This window comes from Calypte anna, chromosome 3, assembly GCF_003957555.1.
Source record: "Calypte anna isolate BGI_N300 chromosome 3, bCalAnn1_v1.p, whole genome shotgun sequence".
NCBI classification, from domain to species: domain Eukaryota; kingdom Metazoa; phylum Chordata; class Aves; order Apodiformes; family Trochilidae; genus Calypte; species Calypte anna.
The window spans coordinates 12,321,395-12,349,023 of NC_044246.1; the positions used below are offsets into that span (position 1 = coordinate 12,321,395).

The following is a 27,629-nucleotide window of genomic DNA, read 5'->3' on the forward strand; positions in this document are numbered from 1 at the left end:
CGCCCCTGCGCCTCGCCCGCTCTCGCAGCATTTGCCGTTTACCTGCAAATCGCAGAGGCTGCAGTCAGGGAAGCCTGAGCGCTCCTTAAAAACGCCTAAATAATGGAAGAAAGGCAAGAACGAATGAGTGCGGCGGGAGCTGCTGCGGAGAGAGGGCTGTAAGCCTCACCCTTGGCGGACCCGGGAGCCGAGAAGGTGAGGGGGAAGAGAGTTTGGGTGAAAAATCATCAGCTTTTACGAACCTCTAGGAGGTGACCGTGCTCACGGGGGGAGAAGCGCTGCCCAGCCGAGGCTTCCTGACCATGTGAGTGGAGGCCTCCTGGTGCTAAAAAAAACCCCCAAACCAAACCATATGAAAAGCCACGAACAAAGGGGTAGGGGAGGCAAAGCCCTTTCCTTCTCATTGTGGTTGCTGCTCGGCTCCCCTGCCCGCCTCCCATGAGGCGCTCCGCGGTGCCAGGATTTCCCTGCTGCCCGCCCGCCCTCCCCGCCGGCAGCGCCGCCTCCCTGCGGCCCCGCACCCGGGGCTCTCCGCCCGCGCACTGACAGGCGCTCACAGGTGCCGCCGCGCTCGCCCCGAGCCGCGCAGGGGCGGCTCCGCTGCCCTCCCGGCTCCGCACCGGCGGGAGGGAGGGAGTTAGCTGGGGAGAGAGGAACGGCGGATTAGCAGCGGCCGCGCCGTAAGTCGGGGAGCGAGGGCGGCGTATGCGGGGAGCTGGGAAGGCCCCCACTGCCGGGCTGTGCGGCCGGGGGTCGGCAAGGGGTCCGGCACGGCCCCTCTTCCCTTGCGGAGAGGCGGCGGGGCTCGGAGGGAGGTGAGACGTCTCCGACGGGTTTGGGAGTGTACCATTTAATCCATGTGTTTGGCTGCTTGGGGGATTTGTACCGGAGCAATCTCATTGATAAGAGCGTCTCGGGGTGTTTCTACATCACTGAAATTGTGAGCTGAAATTCGCCCGTTATAATCCCTTTAAATTTTCTTCACTGATTATTTTGACATACCTGATTTTACTCCCTGTCTGGAAGACTGAAGGCATGCCTACCTCGCCCCGAAACAGCGCGGGCATTCTTTTTTTCATTATTTTATTTTTGGTTTTATTCTTTGTCTGTGTGTGTTGGGGGGGTGGTGCGGGATATCCCTTTCTGCTGGGTTTAAAAATACCCGTGCGCTTGTCCTCGCCGCCTGTGGCCGCGCAGCTGGGCTGGGGCTGCACCTCGGGCAGGACGGGGCTGAAGGGAGAGGCGGTGGCTCGGTGGGATACGGACCGGAGGGCAGAAAGTTCAAGTCGAGAAGTCAAATAAGAACTTGTATTGGGTTGCTGATGAAGAAATGTGGTCAGTAGACCGATAAAGAGGGAATCGGTGTATTTTCGGCTAGCATTAAAAAGAGTCTAAAATAGAGGAAGTAATTAATTTAGGACTTGCGTCACTGGAGATCGTTGTTACGTTTTAAAAATAGGAAGATGGCCTCTTATGAAATGTGTAATGTAATAAATGTGATCCTCGTCCCTTTATAAAAAAAATATTTAGGGGAGGGAAGCAATGAATGCTCGGGGGGGGGGAGTGAAATTACCCATGCATAGACCATTATTTTCAGCTACATATAAGTTATAAATATGTAGCATTGTTCAGCGAAGTATAGGGACAAAATCAGAGGCTTTAAGATGTGAACATCTAAAGCCAAACAATTCTTAAGATGCACAGTACCAGAAATCTTATAATCCGTGTGCTGTGGCTCATATGTTTAGAGGAATGACAGAGATACCAAAAAAGGCATCGTGATACTCGGTGCAATTCCAGGAGCAGAATTTTCTCCTTCCCTACAGAAAAGGAAAGCACATTTGTGGAAGCAAGAAGTGACAGATGTGGCTTCTTAGCAGCTGGCTAAACATAAAAGCATGTATCAGCAGGTGATTACTGTCACAAGGATTTATTTTTAAAGTGTCTTGTACTAAAAGGGTCCAGCCTGTTTTAGTGTTAGCATTAAGATTTGCTTTAGCTCTATGTCATGTTAAAAATAGTCTTTAAGCAGAAACATTCAGAAAAGCGAGAGAAAACTCCTGTGTTTGGGTCACTCCTTGCTTTGAACGTTTGTTTTTTATTAGAGCATGTAGAGAACAGGAACTGGGCAGGTTCTTCAGTCGGTAGGACAGTACAGAAGGGAATAATTTTTCCTGACCTTAGTATAACCCAGCGGTATCTGGGAAGGAAACAATGGGGCCTATCTCCTTACATTAAAGATAATCGGTTGCTCTTCTCTCAGGTGCATGTTGTGATCCACAGAAGTGAAAACCACGATGCAGAAACTACCTCTGTGGGTCTGCCTCTCTTCTGGGATTGGTAAAGCCAGCCAGAATCACTAGGAGGTGGCCTGGCTGAATTTTGGAAAGGGAAGAGATGAGTATCAGCTAAGAGACATCCATCCCAGAGCCACTCTTGCCTGAGGCACAGTGGTTCTGCACCATCCCTTCTTTAACTGCTGTGGCTAAATGTCACCTATACTTCAAAGAGGCATCTAAAACTGTTCAGACAACTTATATCAGCTTTACTGTAAACAAAGAAAGCCATAGTTCATGGCAAAACATGCTTTGCTCTCAGCTTCTCATAATTAGGTATGTTGCTATAGCTTATAAACTTATAAGCTACATGGCTTCTTATAGAAGAAATTCTGGTCCTCTGCCCAGGTCTTGAGACATAGTTTTGTGTAGTAGAGGGAACTAACATTTAAAAGAAATTTCCCTCTGCCATGCAGAATTTGCCTTCAAGTTCTCCTTCACTTCTTGCCAGTGAGGCTATGTCTCAGGGATGCTTCCTGACCAGTTCTTCCTCCTGTTCTTCCTCAGCTTTATTGACAAAGTTGCAGTGGATCAGATCACCAAGTGCTGGTTTTGGCCTTTCATAATAATGTAAAATTACAGACTTTCCTGCATGTAAATGTTACTTTTTAGGGGGAAAAAAAACAAACAAAACCAAACAACCTAAACAAAACCCAGAAAACAAACAAAACTTCCCCCCCTCCTTACTATGGTCAAGGCAGACTAGAGGTCTGAACTACCTCAGGGAGAACTGTCTGCCTCTCCCACCCTCTGTGGTAAAATTGAACTGATTGGGTGGTCTGTGCCTAATAGACAAAACTCTGCTGCAGAGTCATGGTACCTGTAGGGGTACAGCACTTACAGGGGTGGCACTGTGGCTGGTTGGTTTTCTATGTGATAGCAGGATGAATTTCCCAAATAAACTGATGTCTGCATGTAACTGGGGATGTGGGGAGTATTGTGTTCACATGTTGGATGGGGGACTGTTTTTAAATTTCCTCTCACTGAAAAACAGAGCAGTTACCTGGCACTGATGGATGTGCCTGGTAGAGCAGTGAGAGTGGCTTTGAAGCACCACCTACGCAGGGGAGGAAGAAAGATTTCTGGATGACACACATTAAGATAAAGGTTGCTCACAATATTTTACAATGTTCTGGATTCATAATGTTCTTAAGTAAAGGTACAGTACTCCAGCACCATGGCTGCAGGGGAGTGCAACAGAAGCAGCTGGAACTGGCCTAGGAGACAACTGACTTCCTCATAGTTTAGGGGTTAAATCAAGATGCAGTAAAGCTTCAGAGAGTACACTGCCAGGATAAAAGATCATTACAAATGGATGGAGTTGGCCAGGGTGACAAGATGTGTTTATACTTTTACCTGGGTTTCATTGACATTTATCGAATAGTCAGATGAAGAAACAAATGTTTGTCTTCTGGTTCTGCCAATAATTAAGCCCCCAAGAGCACAGTTAATATTTTTGCAAGCATTTGTGAAGTTTTTATTTTGAGAGGCTAGTGAGTTGTTGATTGTATTTCACTTGTTGTTGTTGTTTTGTTTTGGTTTTGGGTTTTTTTGTTTGGTTTTTTTTTGTTGTTGTTGGTGGTGGTTTGGTTTTGGCGGTGTGTTTTTTTTAAATGTGGGAGATAAGCCATTCACAGGCTGTTTGCAGGCTGAGCCTACATTGAAGCAATTTGTTTCCATACCTTAGAGCTCTAAAAATGTGAAAGGGATGCTTGAATACTTAAACTAAATCGTATCTACAAGACCCTAGTAGCTTTTTACATGAGACCATTTTACTGAAATGTCTATTTATCTTATCTTTGAAGTTAATTGCGCAATACTCTTGAAACTTGATGACTCGTGAGTTTATCTCATGAATGCCAAGGAGCCACATGAAGGGTTTCAACTCCCACCATGTGTGGGACAACAACATACAACTTAACTATGTAAATGTTGCATTAATGTTTACTTGCACTGAATAACAGAAGAAAGCTCACCAAATCTGATACACTGCTTTAATTTCTATCAAAGTTCAACAGGGAACAACTTAGATTAGAAATGAAATAGACTGATATGGTGATATTGTGCTGGGCTCATTCTGAATCAGCTAAGTGAACTTTTCTGTGGTTATGTGTAAACAGCAGCTGACCTTCTGTAGAGATACAAGTGCTGATGACAAGCTGTAGTCACTGAAATGAGGTATGACTTGTTTAGTCAGGTCTCTGCAAACTTGTTTAGATGCATTTAGTGTGTTGGTTTGTCTTTGTTGTTGTTTTTTGGGTTTTTTTAAAGTCACCGGTAGAGAGCTTTCTAAAAATAAGTACTTCCTAATGTCTTTGTTGGGGAGGTCTAAACTTTAGGGCTTGGTGTATTTTATTATTCCCCCCAACACACCCCTGGCCCTTTGAAATAGCAGATGTTTCCAATCTGGTTCTCTCTGTTTTGCAGTAGACATTTACGTGTATCTGAATATTTTTATGGTACCTTCAACAAAGGAAACAGGTGCTGAGTCTTCATTCCACATGTGCAGTTTTTTGTTTGTTGTTGTATTGTTGTGGGTTTTTTCCTTTTTCTAGAATACTAGGCACTAGTATACATATAGTAAATTAGTACAAAATATGTTCTTCCTTCTAGTTTACTGCTATAGTCTACAGGCTTAAAAAAATTAGAGTACAACAAGCTTCAAAACCTAAAGCCTGATACGATGGCATAAGCAATTAGCCATAAATCGGAAAATGTCTGTAGAAAATGGTGGCACATATGTAAGTGCATTATGGTCACATAACTTGTCATAGCCCTCTTGTCTCACACGGTATTTAGGGGAATAAGAGAAGCAACAAAAAGAGAGGGCCTGTTTGAAATTCTGGGCTAAAGCTGAAGGTCCTGCTCTTAGTCTGTTCGGTGATGCTGATCAACATTGTTATTCAGATGGTGGAGGAGCCAAATAATGGTTACACAAGTAACATAATCTTGGCATTTCCTAACTTCGAGTTTTTGGCTTTGCAGCCTTAGTGTTCCACATATATTTTTAATTATGGGGTACAGAATTATTAGTGATACTCTGTAAGGAGGATCAAAGGTGCTTTGCTGTCACCACAGTCAGCACCTGTGAAGCATTTGTCCAAAGAGGTTGTGAAACTACCTTTCTATCCAGCAGAGCTTTCTGTAATGATCCTCACAAGGGGAAACACTGATACCTGTAATGGTATGAGTAATATTGTTTCACATCTTCAGCAGGAAGGAGACAGTAGACAAGACTTGAAGTTAAAGACTTGCTGAAGAAGAAGCTGATGGATCTTGTTGCTTTCATAAACACTTTCTGTTTCTCCTATTCTAGCAAATTTTATTGACTTTTAAGAAGGTGGGTTTCTCTTGATAACTGGGTCAGCTCCTATGTTGTAGAGAGGGTTTTTTTCCTGGTTGTTTTTTCTAGTACTTGAGTGATGTACCAAGTGACATACAGGAATGTAACACTGGTGTTGCTGGGAATTTTTCCCCCACATTTACATTCTTGCCTTTTTGTTTATTTTTTTCCTTATTTCTTTTATATATACTGGCAAGAAGTGTACAGCAGCAGCACTTACAGATTCTTCTCATTAAGAAATCTCTTCCATTTTAGGAAAATCAGTACTTCAATACTTTAGAACCTTAAAAAAAAATTCCTTGTGATACCAGAAGAATATTTTAATTTCCTCTTGATGCTAATTATTAAATCTAACCTTTTAGATTGCATTTATCAAGATACTCTTATCAGACTCAAGTTCCATTCTTTCATCCTTCTATATGTATTTCCAGTTCTAGTACAGCCTAAATAGCATGTGTTTACTTGTAACTTCTTCATTAAGGTCTAAGTATTTTCTAGAGACCTCTAACTTTGCCTTACTGCCTCAGTTAATGAGATTTAGTGTATACTTTGATTTAGTTTGACTTTAACTCTGTTTATATATGAGATTGGGTAAACTACATCTGAAACTCAGGCAGAGATTAGTCCAAGATGTGATGGAACTTAAGGTGAAAGTTTTGGGGTTTTTTTTCTCTCCTCTTTTCAACGTTTGAAATGCACACCATAAATTGTCTTCAGGATGACAGACCACTGTCAGAGAACAGTGTCTTGTTCAGACACTCTTGCCACCGCTTTTAATGACAAAATCTGTTGGGGAATGGCTATCAGTATTATTTTTTGGTAATTCTTCTTGGATTATTTGATAAACTGTCTTTTGGTAACTAAAGCGATGTCTCAGGTGGGTTAAAATCTATCGCAAGAGAATGATAGTTTAATCAGTTTTAATCTTACAAGCTCCCTGTAATTTGAAGCGTTAAAGTTACTCATTGGCTCTTTGATTACATGTTTCTGTAACCACAAAGATTAAAAACAGAAGCATCTCTGACACTAAAAGCTGCATGAGCCATAGTGAGAATTAAGGAAAAAGAAAATGCAGATTCTGCTCTTCTTTACCTTGAGGTAAAGGCCAGCCATACCATTTTTCCCCAGTGCTGTGGTCTTCTCAAAGACACTTTTCTTTAGCTTTTGCATGACTTGTCTGTATTCATTGGGAGGATGGTATGTGGCTGTGTAGTGTTTGGTGTTTCCTTCTTTTAAGGATGCATAGATCCTGCAAATAATGCTAGGGGCTAGCCCAGTTTAAGGAAGCCTCGAAGAGTAGGAGAGCTACATTGGTGAGTGCAAGAGGGACAAGGAAAGAAAAGTGCCATTGATTGTTCTGCATGTCATATGCAGCTCACATGTTCTCTAGATACAAAAGATTACTGCTCTTCAAGTTTAAGCTGGTTCTTTACTTGCTTGTGGCTCTCTAGCAGATGACCTTGGAATAATAAACGCAGTTCATGAAAGGGTAAGATGTGGAGTATCTGGGGTCTTTTCTGCTTGAATGGGAATATGAATGTGTGTCCATGTGTAGATTGATATATGGAATATAGGATTGTAGTTTACTTCAGTCCAAACACTTGGAGTGGGAACATGAAACAAGATCAAGGTGATGTTCACAACAGTTACAATTCTGTTACAAAGCTAACAGTATTCCCTGGACCCCAAAAAGCCACAGCTGAAGAACTGTCTTTTGTGCTATCTTGTTGTCATGTTCTTAGTATACACCTAGCTTGTGATCAGGGCTTCTGATGCAGCAATAATACAGATTTATAGTAATACATTGCTCCATTTGGTCATCTTGCCTAAAACTAAATGATAGACTCTACTCAGTTTGAAGAAAATATAAAATTATAATGTTGGATTGCTTATGTTAATATTTGGTCTAACTTGTTTCTTATTAATGATAGGCAAAGTACTTAGTGGTAAGAAATGCCATACAGACTGAATAGAAAATTATTGTTAGGAACAAGACAGTGGACTGAGCAGACCAGTACTTTGTATGGCAGCTGCTCTGCTCTTGCATGTCCATGGCATGATTTTAGTGGGGAGGGAGGCTGTATTTCTTATGGTTTTTTTTACTACATGCACCCTCAGGTGTGATGAATACGCATCCCAGTCTCCAGAGTCTAAATTTTAGACAAGATTCAGTAAAGTCAACAGCAAAGACAACAATGTAATTAATTCTATGGCAGAGCAGGCTGTACAGCTCTTAAAAAAACATATTTCTAGGCACAAAGAAGAGAAGTTACAATAGCAAGAGCCCAAGTAGGTTTGGAATCTGTAGGAGTTCCTAAAGGAATTTGTGAGGATGAAAATAAAATTTGCCTCTCCAAACAAAAGCAATGAACAATGAAGCAGTTTATGCTGCAGACAGTCTGATTTTTGTCTGAGAATTAACTTCTCTTTCAGTTGCAGCAGTTGACACTTCAACTCACAACCTTGAGAATACAGTGGTGCCTCTACTTTGACAGAGGAATCTGCATTATAAATATTGTATTTTGAGGCATGGTGTAACAGTTGGACTGCTGGGGTATGCACTGACAAGCTTAGAGGAGTAAGAGAGAGAAGCAGCATATAATGAAGTAACAACAGTGAAGTTGGAAGCTTTCTGATACTGCCTTTGGTAAGAAGAGTATATGAACTGAAATGTAAATCTTTAGATGTATTCAACTAATCTCTGAAAATAGAAGGATATAATCTGCATAAAACTGAAAAATCTTGTACAGAAAGAAGCAGACTCCATGCTCAAATAAGCAAGCTAAAGATGAGAACTCCTATTGCTAAATTCCAGCTTAATTTTCCTGCATCAGTCCTGCTTACATGGTTTTCTCCCTTGCATCTGTGCAAGAGTCAATCTTTTCCTCACTTTCACTGTCCTCTATCACCCCCTTCCACATACCTAGTTCCTAGGTGGAGGTTCTGCCCTTCCTGAATTTGGGTTGATAGTTATTTCTCCTTGTTGAGTTGTTTGTGGGGATAAAGGAATGTAAGCAGGAAGGGTGGTTTATTTAATAGAAAGATAATTTTGGAGCACTTTATCTGGCAAACACAAAGCTATTTTATCTTGCAAAAATTTTACAATTCAATATACCTATAAATTGACCATCCTTGTAATTCAGTTACAGGAAAATACACGTTCCCAGATAAAAATCTAAATGTCAAGACTATCTTTAAAAGCACAGAAATTCCAGAACTTTTTAGCAAGGCATCGGATTTAGATCAGTGGTACATGCATGGGATTAAAGGACATGATGGTGGAGCAGGGGAGTAGAAATACATAGTTTTGTCTCATTAGAGAAACAGTTTAACAACTTCTGTTAAAATTCTTCCAGTTTCTTCTAATCCACCCAATAAACAAACATACACAGATGGCTGCAGATGAAGGAGAGAAAATGTTGGTTTGAATGGCAGTCTGATATTTTTAAAAACGCTGAAAATGAGCTTTAAAATGGAAGCTTCCATCTGAGGGGTAGGTGAACATGTTAAAAAGGCATCACCTAAGAAATCACTGTGTAGTAAACAAGCCTGGTATCTGCTGAAATAGGAGCAGTTGTCTCAGTGTATGTGTGTACATTAAAGATCTTTGTCTGAAATGGTAATAGACAATTTTTCGGGTGTTCTGGTTCAGTGTGCTCTTTCAGTACATCTTATGAGGTAGATGCCAGTAGCTACTGGGTTTTCTGAATTTCAAAGTTTGTAGTTCTCTGGTTGTTATCTTGAAAATGCAAATGCAGTCCCAAAATCAAATTTTACAGCACTCACTATATAGGAGATATAGGAGATGTCACTTGAAAATAAATGACAGAGTATTGTCAAATTCAAGAACTATCTCAAAAAAAAAAAAAAGGTGAGTGAAGCCACATCTCTGTTTCAGAGTTCCTGGCAGTTTAACAGGAAAGAATTTATTTGGTTCCCCATCCAGGATTTGAAGTAGTATCAAACAGATTTTTTAAAAAAACCTATTTTTTTGCCTGTTTTGTGCTGATATACAAGAACTTTCCAAGCATAACAGTTCAGATGAGAGCTCTGTTATGATAACTTCAAGGAGATTTGCCCTTTCAACCTTCATAATCATCTTCACAGCCAAGAAAACAATCTGTGGACAAAAATACTCTAAAAATTTAGGATGGTTTTCTCTAGATAAAAGTGCTTTCCCAAATATTTAATTCTTGAGAAATGTCACATATTTAGGGAAAAATGCTGTTCATATCTCAAATGATAAAGACCAGAACATACCATTAGGAACCTGTCTGTGACAAGCTGTAAGCCTTTCTGAATTTTCACCCAGTTCTGTGTCAGTATGACTCCTGGCTCTGCCTGAATTGTTTGAATTAGACAATGGGCAGATTTTAGATTTTTTTTCTTTTAAAATAAAAATGCTAATAATAGAGAATACAACGTGAGCCTCAGTAAATTGTTCTTGCTGTTATAAAAAGGTATGTTTTCTTTCTTACTTCACTCTGTTTAGCTTCAGTCTAGCAACCATAAGTGATAGTACCAGTTTTGCCGATCCTCTGAAACCCTGTTGGTTTTTTTTAGTGGCATCCTCCTGGAACTACAGCTACTGAGACTGGACATGGTGATAGTCAAATACAGAATTACTGGACCTTCCTTTTATCAGTGTCCTCTTAGGCAGCAGGGCGTTGGGGTAGTCCCTTGTGACTACAGTGCAAGAGTATCAGATTCAGTTGATTACTTCTAATCTGCAAAATTCTCATTACTGTTTCTAAGCACAATTTTCCATCCTGAAAGTGTGACCTATGTAATTTAATCTTAAATTTTAATCTTGAAAGCATGATTGACTACTGGTAAAATGCAAGTGGCTTGCTGGTATTCAGATGTCAACTAATCAAAATCACTGTCTTCCCCTCATTTTCATTATCTACCAGTTAATATTCCTCTCCTCCCCCAAACCCTCAGACCTCCAGTGAAGGTCATTTTAGGGTAATTCCCCAACTGAAATGGATGAATTGAAGGCAAAGAGTTTAAATGCACCCACTGGCAATGCAGGTTGAAAGTCTTGCTGAGCAGAAAGCCAACATGAGTCCTAACAGCCACAGTAAAAAATGGCACAACTTTTGCTTGTAACATCACATTACATCAGACAGACTTGAGAGTGACATTACCTTTTACAGCATACAAACAAGGAGAAACTCCTGTGAAATCAGGCATATAAGAAATCATACTTGATCTACTCTAAGATCCCATGAAAGGGAAAAAGAATGCTTTTTTTTGTTTCAAGTGGATGTACTGGGCAAAAGTGCTGTGTATATTGGGTGTTGTACAGACCTATCCTTCCGTTACAGATATATCAGTTTTATTATCTATTTAGTGAAGTAAGGTCCTGATTCTGATCTGATTTGCAGCTGTTGCAGCTTCCAGTAATTACACTGATTTAATTACTGCTAACCAAAAAAGAAAGAGATGTGGGTGATGTTATTCAGAAAGTTAATCTTGGTCTAGTTTTTTTTTTATTGGCTGTTTGTTTGAAGCTATTGGAAAGGGGTTATTAGTATCTGTCACCTGCTACAGTACTTCCACACGTTGTTTTTTTTTTCCATTCTTGCTTCTTGTATTTAATATTGGAATATTCAATCACAAAAGAACAGAAATAGAAGTTCACAGTACTTTCTGAGGTGGAGGTTTGTTGGTCTCCAAATGCAACATGTCCCCCAAGATGTTCATTATATTGGTAAACTCTTTCTTGCACTCTGCTGCAGCTGTAAGTTTGACAAGGAGCAAACTGTGATTTTCCATTGAAAGTAAATGTCAGCCTTTCAATGGGAAGCCCCAAAAAATATTTCTGTGTCTGGAAAAACACAATAGAAGACAATTTTCTGTATCTTCTCTGGCATAAGAAAGGTGAATAGGAAGATGTATGAGGGGAGTTTCATTATTTATGAGGCTTAATCAAGGTCTAGAGCAGCACTCAGTTCATCTTGTTCGATAATAAATCACTGGGAATATAACAGCCAAAATGCAAGGCAGATTAGGAATCTCTCTGGATTTTTCCGGTTATTCACAGTATTTTTGTTTTTAAAATTGAGACTTCACTTTAAGATGTAATTTCTTTCCACCTGTGTTGGCACCCTGAGGGATACTGCCTGCCTTATTTCAGACAGTCTGAAACACTCACTTTGGGAGGTGTGAACTTTCTTAATCAGCAGCCACTCACCAGGGATCCCGGTGACTATTAGAAGTCTTGTACTGCAAGCTGCTAATGTGTTGTATTTGTTTTATTGATTAGGTGCTTTTATCATTCTTCATTGTTGTTTGGGCCTTTCTTCCAGTGTTAAATTGTCTCTGTCTTCCCGCATTTGTTCTCTAAAGTGAATGGATACTTTCAGGAATGGCAAGAGTTTTAACAGCAGGGTCTGGGGCCTTATTTTGTCTAAGGAAATAGGTGTATTTGATTTGTATAAGTATAGTATGTTCTGAGAGAACTTAAACAAAACAGCAACAAAATCCCATTTTCCCCAAGGCAGAGGTTTAACTTAAGAAGCATGAGACTACAGCAATAGGGATGCTGATGAGCTATTTCTTGTTTTATAAACATGGATCTTTGTAGCTGTTGGTGAACACTTTAACAATTTCCTCCAGGAAGTCTTTCCCTGGGCTCCTTCTTCAGCCCCCAAGCATGCTGTCTTGCTGCTTCTGCAGCCAGGAGGAGCATAACTCTGGTGACTTCAGGTGGCACCCGCATACAGAGGAATGCCAGGTTGGTGATACAGGCTTTCTTCTAGAAGTTACCGTACATGCCTCTTACTGAGACTGTGATTTAGAGTATTTTGGTTATGATACTTTTATTCCTTCCCAAGTGAGGAATATCCAGAGAGTCTCTGGAACAAAGCCTAAATTATTCACAATTTTTTTTACTGTCCAGTGCTGAAGCAGCAACACAGTGATGCTGATGCCCTCCTCAGATGCAAGTTCCCTCTTAAATTTCTTGAGTGTACTATCTCGGATGGCCATGTGTTTCCCTGTAACTCAGGGTGGTGTTGCTATCCCACATTTCTACAGAGGTTTTCTCTGTTAAAAGAAACAGTATGGGTTTTTTCAAGAGAAGAAAGGGCCACATTGTGCCTTAAATTAAACGCAATCCTGATGCAATGTTACGTTATTATATGGGGGATTTTTCTTCTGGGTATGGTTTGCACTCAATTTCTGATCCTCTTGCCTCCACTAAGAAGATCATGAATACCTGGCTACTTTTACAAGAAGGAGTCTGACTATCTTTACATTGGCTCTATTTTCTGAGTTGATGTTTGTTGCTTGTTTGTTTTTATCATAGCTGTTGTGCTTTCTTTCTGTTTGTTTTTGTGATATTTTTTTTTTCTAGTGCTGAGCAGAGGTTTTTGTCAGCACTGCAGGTGTCTGCCCTGAGCTCTACAACCCGTTGCCTCTTATTAAATTTCTGAAGGATGGTAAACCACACCAAGCAACATATCACTCTTTCCATCACTTGAATTCTGACTCCCTGGAGCTTGCAAAAGCCATTAGAAATTTGGTTTAAATAGCCTTCAGTAAATGCAGAAGTTCATCTTGCTTACTTATGAAAAGATTAAGCAAATAAATGTGCCCTTTATACAGCAAAGTAGGTCCCTGAATTATATTTTTATTTCTATAACTACATCCCACTGCCTTCCATACCAGCTGTATTAACAACTTGCAGCATGTGGTAACACCTCATTTTTGGTCAAGAGAGAAGTGCATCCATGCCTAAAGGGATTGCTGCACCTCACTTCTGTGCTGTTCCAGTTGTATAAATAAGACATGGGATGACCAGAGTTAACAGTCTAGCAGCAAGTGCCTCAGTGCAATATAAGGTCTTGGTAAATATCTGTTCTGTTTCAGAATAAGCTTCTCTCAACTCTGAAGCAATTGGTGGAACCTAAAGGAAGGGGAGGCTTAGTATTAGAAGGGGAGGCTAGTGTTGGTTTAGCCAGAGCTAAACATGACTTTTTGCCTAATGCAACTGTTTCTCCTGCCTGTTCTCCAGTGCTCTGCATCATGTGAAGGGCAAAATGTTTGAGATTTCTAAGAGGCAAGTTAATGTTTTACTGAAAAGCCACGTTGTGCTTTCATTTGGGTGGAATTTGGCTGTCAGGCACTTGGTGTAGATCTCCTCAATATCCTGGGAATGGAGTGCCACTGCTGACCAGTCTTAATTCTGTGGACAATGGTTTTGGCAATAGGCGATATATTTAATGGTCAGGCTTTCTCTCCCCTTTCATCTTTGTCAGAAGTAGCTAAGAAACATGGTCACTGGTGCTCAGGAGCATGCTTAGCAGCTAGTTGGTGTTTGTAAAGGGGAGTGAAAGGACCTGCAATTGCAGGGCTTTACTCCTGAGGTAGGAGGGGGGAGAAGAATCAACTCCTTGTTTGACCTATAAAGGCTGCAGAGAGGTGCAGCTGAATGTTGTCATCTGTGTTACCTAAATTCTAGCTTAGTTGCTGTTGAAATATCTGACTAATTTGGGGGTTTTCATTACTGTGGGTTTTGGAACAAATTAGATGTGACCAACATCCCAACAAGGATCTCAAATTTGTTTTCCACTGAAGAATTCTCTATAAATGAACACCAATTTGTATTATTAGACACATGCTTCACTCGGGCTGCCCAACAGGATTGAAAACTGAGACAGAAGTTGCCTCTTGCAGTGCCTTTCTTACAAGGTAACAGCCACTGAGGCACAGCTCCTGCTTCAGCTTGCATGTATGTTCTTCTACAGTCTTTCTGGGGAGGTGGTAGTTGCTTTACAGCAGTCTGACTTTGCCGTAATGCCCTTCTAAAGGGCATGTATCTTGTATTTACTTGGAGACCATGTAGCAACTGGATATTCCCCACCCTCTCCCTACACACCCAGGGATTTGCAGTTTTTTAAGGTGTGTGAGGGTTTGTGCCGATAGGATAACCCATCATTAAAAGTTGTAACTTGTTTCTTGCAACAAAGGCAAGCTATTGGTTTGGTTGAGTATGGGATTACGCCACTCTGTTTGTGTCAGTTTATGTCAGGCTTCAAATAGGGTACTCTGCAATGAGTTTGTTTTTTGGTAGGCTGTAATCCTTTCAGGCTAGCAAACATTAATGAGCGGCAGCATTACTGTGGCTGGTTTGCTTTTGATCATGCGGAGCCCTGCTCAGGAAATGGGTGAGGAGCGTGAGTCATGATTACATTACCCTAATGCCACTGCCTACTAGAAGTTTGCTTTTTGCTGCCAATACTCTTTCCCTTGACACTACTTTTGAAAACAAAATGTCCATTTTGGAGCACTTTGAAAAATTAACCTTTAAACAGAAGGATTTATGTTCTCTTGCAGTCTCGAGGTAAAGTTCTGAGCAGGAGCCCCTGCAGAGTGCAGAGAGAACATGACTGTCTGCAAAAGGCTTTTCCAGAAAGATGCAAAAGGCAGGACTTGACTTGCAGTACATTAGGTCTGCTTGGGTTCATTGGATACAGTGTATTTCCTGACCCATTTAAGTATTCTGTCATATTGCCTGCACATGCAAGCTTGAGATTGTGTTCTGTGTATACACAGAGATGCTGTCATCTCACTCACCATTTGGCTTAAGCTGTGTCTTAAAGCTGTACTTGTCTTTTGAAATATAGCTGCAATAATGGGAAGATAAGTGCTGAGTACTGACTGAGGTAAAACCCGGGGTGTTGAGAAGGTAGCTTTAGTGGGATTTGAGAGCAGTATTTCAGACAGTTTAATTAGATAAATGGGGTTTAAAGTTTGAATGAAGTGTCAGCTGCTAATCAGTAACCTAGCTTTATCACTGAATTGCCACCATGCCACTCTGAATATTCAGACAGCATAACTCTGTGCGAGTGCTAAGTATATTAATTTAATTTATTTCAAATTATGCTGATTAACTCTGCCGAGTTTTAATAGCAGTATGTGAAAACAATTGTTGGCACAGAGAGTGAATGTGCTCTGATACTACTTTATATTACAGAATAAAAAAGTCTGATCAATTTAGTACAAGCAACTCAAGTTAATAGAACTGAGCATGTGTTGCAAAGAGATTTCAGGAGGAAGTGGAGACCTCTGCCCTGCTGCCCCATGTGATGTGTCCCTGTCATCACAGGTGTCACTGATGTGCTGCAGAGCAGAGCCAGAATATGAACATGTCTTGGAGTTGTCATTTATTCTTTCAGATTCTTACCTCTGCTCAAATGAGGCCTTCAAAGAGTGAAGTTGTGTTTTAGGACTACAGTTGAAACTCTCAGTGAAGATGTGATTTCTCTTTTTTTCATTTTGCTTCATATAAGGGTGATAAAATACTTTAGTTGTAGTAATAGCAATTTACTTTGAATTGTATATAGATAACAAAATTTTAGAAGTTCTGTTTACTCTGTGATTTCTTCCCTGCTTCATAAAGAGGGGGCATGAATTGGATGAAAAAAGAAATTCAGTGAGGTTTTCACTTTCTTCTATCTAACCTCGCCTCATGCACTTTGATCTTACTTTGATGACCATTCAACTCTGAAGGAGGTAGAACAACTGCCACAGAAGGGAAGATTAATCCTTTTTTTATGTAATAAAACAAATATGTCCTGTGCTTTTTTTTGTGTGTAGCTTTGTACCTCTATCTCATTGTTAGCTTTTACATATAGAGGGCTATCTAGGCTTCAAGTTTGTTTTAAACTTAGTTTATCAGCCACTTCAAGACAGTAAATATTTATTTCAAGTGAAATGCTTTGAGAATTGAATAATAGTAGAACTTGTGATTATATATGCCTATGTCACTTCAGTGTTTTAAGGAGATGATAAAAGATATTTGGAGATGAAGGGTATCTGAGAACTAGAGGTAGGGAGTTCAGGATAGGGGTTTTTGGGGTTTTTTTTTTTTTTTGAGGGTGTGTGTGAAATGCTTTGATTTTAGATTACCTATTATCAGGAGCTACCAATTAAGGAAAAGTTAAACTAAGAAACTTTTGTAAAAAATAGAAATAATAAACTCTTAAGTATAGCTGGAAAAATATAATTTCAACATGTGACTACTTTGCTAACTCTAAGGCAGGAGCTAGTGGTACCACCAAACAATTTTTGCATCAGAAGTTAATGAAATCTGGCTGGAATTCCATGGACATTTCTACTTGCAGAAGAGTTTAAGAATTGCCTATCCCTTCTGTGAGAACTCTTCCTCTCCAAGACTGATTTTTCATGAGTTAGCTGAGTCATTTTGGTGGCTTGCTGAATCTGAAAGCATCAGCCTCACTCCTTTTCATCTTGCACCCCCTTTCCTAGTTAGTTTTCACCCAGTCCAGTGTGCTGCACTGGTTTATAAGGGTCCAAGTGCATGCACAGGATAGCGGGGGGGAAGGGGAGAGTGCCTTTCTGACAGTGGTAGTTATATTGGGCTTGAGCTCTCTTTTGAAGCCTTGCCATCAGTCAGACTGCAGCTGTCGGTGAGCCTCTACTGTAAGCTGAGTCAGTGGGGTGAATTGCAGCCCTGACTGCTTTGCAGTGCAGCCTCAAGGTCTGGCTGCCCACAGCGGGTACAAAGAACTGCAGTGCACAACCAGGAACCAGCAGCGAGGAGTCAGAAACCCCGGGTGGGAACTTCTTAAATCAGCTTTGAGAGCAGTGCTGGGTTGGGGAACTACACCTTCTCTCTGTAAAAGGAGAAAACTATCTATGCTAACCTGCTCAGAATTACAAAGGGTGTGGATTCCTAATGTATTTAAACTGATAGAGTGCTGGCTGACAGTGAAAGAGCCCATACTAATCCACATCTTCCCAAATTCTTCCCTATGGCAATACCAGCACTTACTGTGAACTGCCTTGAGCTCTGTCAGGGAGCTGCTTTAGTTAAAAATTGTTCATCACTTCCTCCTCAGCAGATGAGATTCCAACCTGGGCAGTTACCCAACCTTTTAGGTGGCACATGGGCTCAGATTATAGGTTGTTTTTTGTGTTTTGGGGGTTTTTGTATGTTTGTTTATTTCTGGTTCTTTTTTCCTTGGGCCTGGAAGAACCAATGGGCAAGTCTTTAAGCCTTTCCACCTTGTGCCTTATGATTTTATGGTCCTCAGCTGCTTGCTCATCTGGTCTGCTGGCTTTGCAGGAGGATGTGAGACTGCTTCAGTGCAGTCTGTCTGAGGTAGCATAACCTCACCTTCGCTGGATGCATGAGTTAAGGTGTGAGGCTTTGTACTGACATGTACCTGTGCCTAAATCTGCATGGTCTTGCACTCACCCACTTATGGAAAGACAAGGAAAAACTGTGCTATATGGTATCAAATCCATATGTACAAATATATCAGCCAACAAAGTGAATAATAAGGTACTAAAGATGGACCTCTCACAGTCCATGGAGTTGAACAACAGAATACATACAATGAGCTCAATAAATGCCAGCCTCTGGAGAAGAGAGGAAAATTAAAAAGGATTTTATTATTCCAGAAAAGATGCTAACCTTCCAAGGCTGAAAGAAAGCTGTGAGCAAAACCTTGCTTGAAGCTGGAAAAAAGTTTTGGGGAAAAAAATATTTAAGACAGTCAAATGAGTGTTGAAAAGCACAACAAAAAAAAGCAGGCTCTATAAAGCACTGGAATTGATATTGCATCACAGCCAAATTTTTAAAACATTAGTCCTCTGCAGTGTCAACAGAGCATGTATTAAAAAACATTTAGAATTTCAGAGTAAATGCCAGAAAGAAGTCGTCATCAGAGGGATATATTTCTTTTAAAATAATGAGATCTTTTTATAGAGCATTGGGCTGCATAGTATTTCTATGAGCAACCTGCAAATGAGTGTAAAATCGTTGTGGTATAAATCTGAAGGTGATAGAGGTTGGTGGGTAAGTCAATTGATGAGGAAGATGGAGAAATCTCTGTTTATTTTTTGACTGATAGTTTAGGCACATTCACATAAAATGTTTTCCCTTTCTGAGATATTTCCTTGCATTTTATTCTAAAAAAATATAAATCCAGCTTATTTCCTGGAGAAGGAAAGTATTTGCTATGCCAGAAAATTTGTTGATTAAGCTAATTTATGTGTATCTTCAACCTAAAAAAACAGAATGGGGATGCCCACTCTGAACCAAGAAATGGCAGCAATGACAGATTTCTACTTTTGCCAATAGAGCTTATTCTGCTTGGGGAATGCATTTTGTTTTACCAGCACAAGAGGTCCTGAGAGGTTTGTAATATAATGCTACCCTGTAAATACAGGAAAATTCCTGCTGTAAGATGGTGAGGATAAAAGCAGACATATGATCTTGTTTATAAACAAGGCAGCAATGATGGGAAGAAAGAAGTGATTTTTATCTTTGTATATGCTGTTACAGGGAGCGATACCGAAATGTTGTCATTGATTCTGATCTGTTCTGAAAAGGATGTTGGAAAATTGGAGGAGGTTCAAAGGATGAGAGAGAGAGAGGTATTTGGAGGCTTAAAATTACTCCCCCACCATCACCACATGAGGAATTCCCCCTGTTCACTTCGATCAAAAAGGATGGCTGAGAAATGAGTTGGTTAGTATTCAAGTACCTTAATAGGGATGAAAGATCCTGACTGATAAAGGGCTTTTGTTGCTTAACAAACTGATAAAAACCAAAATAATACCTGGAGACTCAGGCTAGTTGCTCAAATTAAACATCAGCTCTGAATCAGATAACTGCAGCAGCTATGTACCTGCTGCACTGGTACATCTGTCTGAAGTATACGTGGAACTGTGAAATGATTTTTTTTTTTTTCAGACCAGATTGTCTTTCTTCTATTTCTGTTTCCTTACAACCTGAAGTGAAAACTCTTAGTTATGTGAAACGTCTCATTCATTTTGCTTTAATGAACAAGTACTTCAATGCTTTAAAACTGAAGGTGTTACCAGGTTAGTATGACTTACTCAAGCTTGATCCATTTGAAGGGGTACTATTCAGGAAAAGATGGCAAGATTTAAAGCACTCATCAATTAAAAATAATTTCAGAACTTAGTTTTGATTCTCTAATGAACCTAAGTTTCAGAGGGCAAAAAGTAGAATGATGGAGAAATGGAAGATACCTGGCCTGTAGGCAGCCTGTTCTGTGCTTACACTTAATGAGTTTTAACACTTCAAGTGGGCTGCTCACAGCTATCTATCTTTGATTTATATGGGGAAAAGTGTTTATAGCAAGGGAGATTAAAATGTGTCCTAATGATTTTTCTTACATTTCTTCTTCACTTTAAAAAATTACTGATTCCTTTGTTTTAAAATAATTTCTCCCCAACTAGTGTATAGCTGAAGTTTTCAAAGCACTCCTTGTCATTCATTAACATACCTATGTTAGAGAGCATACTTGTGCTTTTACCCCTAAGCAGACAATTGTTTCAAGAATTCAAGCTGCTTCAACTAGCAGTACCAAGGAGTATTTAGCTATTATTCATGTGGAAAGATGTCAGGTGGAACTCTGCTGGGCTATCTTCCATCTTTCTTACTATACAATATTTTCATGAATTATTTGAATATATGCTTATTACACCTGTAGATGATGCTAAACTTGTGTGCTCAAGATCCCTGCTTGAATATTGTGTTTGCTTTTGGGCTTAAAGAGATTTGAGCTGAGGAGAGGAAGAGCAGAAAAGGATGTTGATAGAAGTTTTCCAAGCTCCAGAAAACATGACCTGTGTTGAAAGGCTGAAATACTTGTGTTGCTAGATGTGAAAAAGAAAACACTGATAGGAGTGGAACACAAAGTGAACTGTATTCATCAGGGCCCAGATTGGAGCAGGAGAGACTGTAGGAGCATCATCTCTGATCACTAACCTCTGTGAAGAGAAGTCATATATGCAGTCTGCACCTGTAGGGAATTTTAAGAAGAGGGTGGACAAAGATCTTCCAGGCCTAGCAGAAGGCATCTGGATCTTTGCAGGAGGGTGGAGAAATAAATAAACTGCATCATCTTGACCTGCATTTCTGTAGCTGTGGGAAGGATTGGGAATTTCTTTTGCTTAATTTCCTTAAAAGCATATGTGACAATGAGATAAAATGGGTTAGGTTTTGTCTAGGAAAGTTGGTTGAGTGCAGTTTGAGAAAATATGTTGAACTTAAGTGTGATTAGCCTGAGTGTTTTTATAAAGTAATTAAGTCTAGCTTTAATCAGAAGGATGCAAATTCCTTGATGGAGGGAGAAACAAAGGGGCCAGTACTTCTAACTTGATCAGAGAAGTTGACTTTAATACAGATTAATTCAAAGACTGGGCCTCTTATAAATAAGGTATAGTTAAATGAACAGTCTGGAGGTAGAAATGTTAGCACCTGATTTGATTAAAGCTACTCAGAAGGTGGTGGCTTTGTAAAGAGGTTCACTGGTGGTCTGCTCTATTAGTGGGAAGACTTCTGGTCTCATCTTCAGAGGCTGACAGTTGATATGGACACATAAGTCCACAGGAAGATGAGGTAAGCTTTATGGTTCATCTGCTGCTTTGCTTGTACCCTAAGACTTGCTCATATTGGGGGTTGTTGCTCATATTGTTTTAAATGCATTTAAGTAGTCATTAACCAGTTTTCAAGCCCCTGTTACAAAAAGAATAAAAATGTGGTTTGCATAGTGAAAGTATCAGCATTGACAAGGGCATTCTCAACAGTTTGAGCTGCTGAAAGCTACTGTGAGCTAAAACCTAAAGCCTACTTCTGTGTTTGCAGACATTTCACTGGGTAGAAAAGTAACAGCAGGTTATTGTTCAGTTTGTATCTGTCTTGTGCTGTGTTACTGTATTCTCCTTTGGAGAATAACCTGCAGACTCTTTCTCCTAGTGACTTGCTCCACAAGATAAGTCAGTGTTATTTTCAATGATGCTTTAGAAATGGGTTTCTCTGAAGTTCACATGCTTTTAGCCAAGAGTGTGTAAGGCAAAGCCCCCCCGGCAAGGGATTGTCCCATAGAAAGTCCATGAGCTTCCCAGAGCTCACACTTGCTTCTGGTTCTGCTCTGCGGAAACCTGATTTGGCTTTCTACCATTTATTTGTCTAGGACACTGCTTCAGTACCTAGGTCACAAATAAAGTTCTGCACTTTCACCCTTATTTGTCTCTGTCTTTGTAGGCTTAGCTGTTAAGGTATTTGCTGATAGTCTGTCCTTTAAAACTGACTGTGGAATAAGCTGAGGCATCCATGGAAAACTGAGCTGTGTGTAAGGTGATGATTGCTGAGTGGACAGAAGGTTTGCAAGGCAGATGGAAAAGTGCCTCTGAAAATATTAGTCTTTGTTACCAAGCAAAACACTTATATGAGAGTGTGAAGTGATAGGAATGAAAATGAGCAAGTGTTCCAGCCAGACAAAAAACTTTATTTTTTACTGGGCTGAAGTTTCTCTTGCTTAGCTCACAGTTGGATCTTGTTATGAGCAGGATATCTCTTCATTTGGAAGAAAAGTCCTTTCATGCTGTTTTTCTCTGAAATTAAGGTCTTCCTTAAGCTGGCAGCCTGGGATTGTGGACTTCGGGTTAGGCATATGGTTTTCTGATAAATTATCTTTTAGCTTTCCAGGTCGGTTATATGTTGACTTAGTTACTGAGTTGAAATTAGACAAAACAGAGACTCTTGTAGCAGAAGGATCAGAAAAAAGCCTCATTTTAAGACAAGGTGAACTTTCTGTGTGGTATGGTACCAAGACTAGGGTATGTTCTGTCCCTTCTCTTACCCTGTGTGTATCAGTGATTTTATTAAATTTTGCTGAATGCAGGGAGAGTGTAAAGTTCTTGTGAAAATTTTGTGGACTCCTTTTTTTAATTTTGCAGGAGCTGAGATGGAGACTTACTCTTGTTAAGCCTTCCTTAATTTGCCAAAGTTGGATTATTTTTTTTTTTCTTATTAAGAGCTACTTCTTTAAACCACATGTGATATATTGACATGTTCTTCATTAGTTAATTGTAAATGAAATATGAGTAACAAGAGTATTTTAGGCTAAGTGAATATTTCCGGATTTATTATCTATTTCAGCTGTTCAAAGTAGCTCAAAATATTTACTCCTTTGCACACAGTAGCTGACAAAGAGGATAGGCAAGCAGAAACAAAGTACAGTTGCTCTGAAGCTAATGTTATGCTGTTTGTGGAAAACCTATCAATTGAGGAGAGAACTTTATCTTTTATTTAGAAGTTATAATTTGCATATTTTTTCAGTAGAGCAGCTAGTGAAATCTGGAGCAATGGGAGCCTTTGTTTGCAGCAGAGCAAACGGAACTTGCAGTAAGCACATACATAATTGTGAAAGTTCTTGTCTTTAAATGTAAAGTCTCTTGCACCACTGGCCAAATGGTAATCAGGGCTTTCACAAGTACAGAAACTACTCAAGAGAAAGGGATTTCAACTCCTGGCACCGGACACTTGCAGCATCCTCTGGGGTAGTGTGGTTTTACAGTGCCCCTTACTGGGGCTCTCTCGTAATGCATCAACGAAAGGAAATCCGGATCCCCAGAAGTTTGTGCTGGTTCGGGGTTTTTGCATTTTTTCTACCTGAGCTTTGAACTAAACAAAATACAGTGCTCTTCTGTAAATCAGATGGATTATTTACAGAAAAAATTATTTTATACTTGATTTTAGTAATTCTTGATGTTCAGATGTTTCATTATCTCCTTCATGGTTCATAAAAATCTCATTGGGGAGTTTGGTGATAATGGTCTTCATACACATTCAAACTGATGGAACCCATGACAGCTTTGAATGAACTAGGATTTGTCTTTCATTTTTTGAAATAGTGACCCACAGGCATAACTTTGGACCACATTGACTCTACATTGCCATTCATTCCATATTTAAAAGATCTGAAAGAATTAGGACTCTGAATCAGAGAATTCTGCCTGTTATTCCTGAGAAGTGAGATAGAGCTGAGTTCACTAGACAAACATAGAATAACCTCACCATTTGGCTTTGTTTGCTAAGAATAGTTTCTTTAGAGCTGAGGATATTTTGTTTAGCTAAATGGGTTGCTTGGATAGAATGATAATGGGAGGAGAAAACAATGCAGTGACTTTTTCACTAAACTGAAAAATTAAAACAGTTGGCTTATCAGTTTTGTTGCCACTTGGTGTGGCACAAGTAGATATTGGAGTCTTCTTTTTGTTTCGTAAAGTACTGACATGGAGCTAAGTGAAGTTTTGGTATGTAATGTGAATCTCCTAGTAGTCTGTAGGTCCTGATGAATTACCTTTTTGTTGTGTAGAAGGAACTTTTGAAGTGCTTTTAACTGATGCGATGAAATTTATTTCCAAAATGAGCCTTAAAATATAAAAACCTTACACTGAGCTAGTTTTTTATTACAGCTTTCATTTGTACTTTTTTGGGGGGAGGGTTTTTTAACAGTATGTAGCTGTCCTGAAAAGGGAATCAAACCCCCAGAATACTGACCTGGCTAGATTCCCAGGTCCCCTTGTGATGCACAGTTAAGTACCCCACTGGAGGAACTAATTACATGTGTTGAAGGATTTGTGAAAATGCTTAAATACCTCATGACAATCTGGGTGTATAGACATGCAGTACAAAGCTTTAAAGCTGATGATTCTTATTGGGCTTAATTTGATGAAGAAAAAGAGCTGCTGGGACATGGATAACAGGCAGTCAAAGCAGCCCTTGTTACAGCTTCCCTTCACATACTGCATGGAACTCTGTACAAAAACTGCAAGCTCCTTTACAAATGAAGATGGTGATGGACAGAGTGTAAAGGATTTGTAGCAGAATGTTCTGGTGAGGAGGAGTGACCTGTGGTGCTCTGGTGTTTCATGGACTAAACAGCAGAAAGTACAAAAATGTCCAGGAGAAAAATGTATTTATTCTTAGATGGCTCAAGAGTCAGGAACTGGTACTGTGAAGAAGAAATACACCATTAAAGCATTCATGAAGATTGTGTTTTCCCAGAACTTGTTGACCCAAGGCCTTTGTAGACTGCTTTATCAGGTTTTTCAGAGACCACATTTTAAAAGATGTCTTGCAAGCACTGTTTCATTTGGTTGCCCAGAGCAACTGAGTCACCATGACCTCATGTAATTAATGAGCTACAAAATATAACTAATTGCTCTGAAGAATTCCTGTAGTCACAAGAGTCAGTATCTTCTAGAACACATGCATTTGGCTGTTTTTAATTGTAAACACCTAGACTACCACTTTTTTTCACATAACTAAAACTGTCCTTTAAATGTTCACATCTATCAGATATGTTATTGATGGCAGCTTGTGAGAGTTCCAGCACTAAATGAGAGTGTCAGGCAAGGTGGTGTACTCCATTTCCTAAAAGGTTTCCTGTCAGTCTTCCTGGGTCTACCAAAAGCTTAATGCTGTTAATTATTACAAATGTGTTTCTGCATGTGCTCTCAAAGGCAAGCATTGTGAATGCTTGAATAAGGAGAAGAAAGGTTGAGATAGTGATATTTATTAAAAGAATTGTGCTCAGCAACCATGTCTAAGGCACTCTGACTTCAAAAAAGTCTATGAAGTTGGAAAAGGGTTAGCTAGTCCTTGTTAATCTATGCTCTTTTATCCTGCCTAATGAAGGGAAGCAAAATCATAAAACTGATCTGCAGACTGGAGCTGTCAGTACTATTACTAATGGTTTTTGTGGGGTTTTTGGGTTTGTGGTTTGTTTTATGTTTTGCTTTTGTTTTAAACCAAACAAGACTGAAAGAACCATGGAAAGTAAATTAATGATTTAACTTTGTATCCCATGCAGGTTTCCTCAAGGTTCTGGAAGTTGCAGGGCGTTTGGTTGCTAACTGACCTGAAACTTATGCTCCACCTTGGAAAGATCTGCAGAGGGACACAATTATCTCCACATACCCCACAGTTCTCTGCATCAGAAGAAAGGGACTTCATGACTTTGTAGAAGTTTTCTCACTCTTCTCCATTTTTTTTTTTAAGAATTTCCTCTGTCAGAAATTATAAGCAAAGATGCCAGCCAAGACACCCATCTACTTGAAAGCAGCAAACAATAAAAAAGGGAAGAAATTCAAACTAAGGGATATCTTGTCTCCTGATATGATCAGTCCACCACTTGGAGATTTTCGTCACACCATACACATTGGAAAAGAGGGACAACATGATGTTTTTGGAGACATCTCCTTTTTGCAAGGCAATTATGAGCTATTGCCTGGAAATGAAGGAGAAACCAGAGTTAGTGAGTCTGGTGTCCATAATGAATTCTTAAGGGCAAACAGCACTTCTGAATCCATGTTTACGGAAACTCCATCACCAGTGCTGAAAAATGCTATTTCCCTTCCTGCCATTGGGGGTTCTCAAGCCCTTACATTGCCTTTACTGTCACCAGTGACATTTAATTCAAAGCAAGATTCTATCAGGTCATCAAGAAATCCTAGGCTAAGCTGTGAACCAGTAATAGAAGAAAAATTGCAGGAGAAAAGTGAACAGATCGAGGATGAAGAAACATACAAAGATGACATATGGGAGCAAAATGGTTCTGTGCATTTTACTAATGGTAGAGACAGTCACTCATCCAGCTTTTCTGAACGATGCACTGATTGGCAAACAGTTGATTTATTTGATGACAGCCAACTTTCATGTGAACTAACCAAGACAAAGAGTAAGTCAGAAGAATCCCTTTCAGATCTTACAGGCTCTCTTCTCTCGTTGCAACTTGACTTGGGACCATCACTTTTGGATGAGGTCCTCAATGTAATGGACAAGAATAAATCTTAGAACTGGTACTCCCTTGCTTCTTTACAAATGATTACTTAAACTAACAAACAAAAAACATAGTTCAAAAGTAGAGACTCATAAAAATCAGCTGTATTTACAGTTGTTTGACGGGTTTTCTAAAAATATTCTTAAAATACTATTTTTTTACCAATCGTTTTTCATGATTTTTATTACACTAAATTCTCATAGCAGAAAGGTAAATTTTAATAACAGTTTTCAGCAAATATAAAATGTTTTTAAGTACCAGTATTAATGATCAGAAAATGAAGAAATGGAGTTTGAGGATGATGCTGATTGTGACATTTGGTTAGTTCACTTCTACGGGCTTCTGAATATATGACAATATGAGAAGTGTCAGAAAGAAGACTGATGTTAATTCTTCACTTCTATAAATTATTACAGTATCACTTTACATGTAAGCCTCATACTAGAATCTTGTGTTTGAGGGTTTGATAGTGTTCATTTTCCATAGTACCATTTCTGTTATACCTTCACTGTAACTACATTCTCAGTCTTATTATTACCACTCTGTATTCAGATGTGAACAATTTGAAGGCTTTTTCAGCTTGAACACATGGTCCAGATTCTAAGCTGCTTGAAATTAGTATGCACAAATTTACACAAATTTAGGCTTGGGCCTGACATTGTATATGAAATGATATGTTGTAAACAAGTGACACATGCAAGATATTATGGTTAAATTATTTTAAAAGTTAAAATATATTTTTTGTGTGCATATTGGCTTTTTACTGCAAACCCTACACATACTGTACCTTACTAAAATAGTTGCTTGGCATTATTGGTGCTCTTCTGAAAATTGTATATTTGTGTGTTTGAAAATAAATATGTATTGATATTCCTTGCTTTTTCTTCTTCATATATTGCCACACATGCTTAAATTTGCAGCTGATTATTTTACTTTTTGAGGAAGGCACTGGTTATTCACAATGCTTGTGATGTGTACTGCAACAAACAATGTTTTGGAAAATGTGGATCCTTTAATACCATAGCAACATCGATTGCATAGATATCTTGTGCAATACAATAAAAAACTTCAACTTTCAGTTGAAATGTCTTTGTCTTTTAGTACTTAGTCTCTCCAAACCACAAATTTTTTTCTGCTGTGATGAAACAGACTGCAGTAGAGTTGCAAAAATGTGGGACCAAGGGGCAGATAAATTCTATTATCTTAATTCAGTTGACTTCTCCAATTTAGTTTACTTCCTGAGGTTTTAAGGACAAACTTCAAGCAGGAAGGGTACTCTGGAATGTACACTAATTTCAAGTAACTGGG

General features: G+C 39.5%; 1 protein-coding gene across 6 annotated transcripts; it reads left to right on the plus strand.

The window, feature by feature from the left end:
* CDC42EP3 (CDC42 effector protein 3) lies at positions 1 to 27,399 on the plus strand. 6 transcript variants are annotated; one of them, XR_003987392.1, is made up of 3 exons: positions 518 to 680; positions 19,004 to 19,189; positions 19,415 to 19,542. XR_003987392.1 is itself a non-coding variant. In XM_030448135.1 (3 exons), exon 3 carries the CDS (start codon positions 25,571 to 25,573, stop codon positions 26,333 to 26,335), a length of 765 nt encoding a protein of 254 aa, XP_030303995.1. In that variant the 5' UTR covers positions 518 to 680; positions 19,004 to 19,189; positions 25,353 to 25,570; the 3' UTR covers positions 26,336 to 27,399. The 6 variants fall into 6 exon arrangements, 5 of the variants coding, with proteins under 5 accessions (XP_030303998.1, XP_030303995.1, XP_030303996.1 ...); XM_030448135.1 differs by lacking the exon at positions 19,415 to 19,542 and adding an exon at positions 25,353 to 27,399; XM_030448136.1 differs by lacking the exon at positions 19,415 to 19,542 and adding an exon at positions 25,353 to 27,399 and having other exon boundaries at positions 19,051 to 19,189.
* The last annotated feature ends 230 nt before the right edge of the window (positions 27,400 to 27,629 follow it).

Coding starts and splice junctions, on each gene's coding strand:
- CDC42EP3 (XM_030448138.1), top strand. CDS start 25,571: ATGCCAGCCAAGACACCCATCTACTTGAAAGCAGCAAACAATAAAAAA.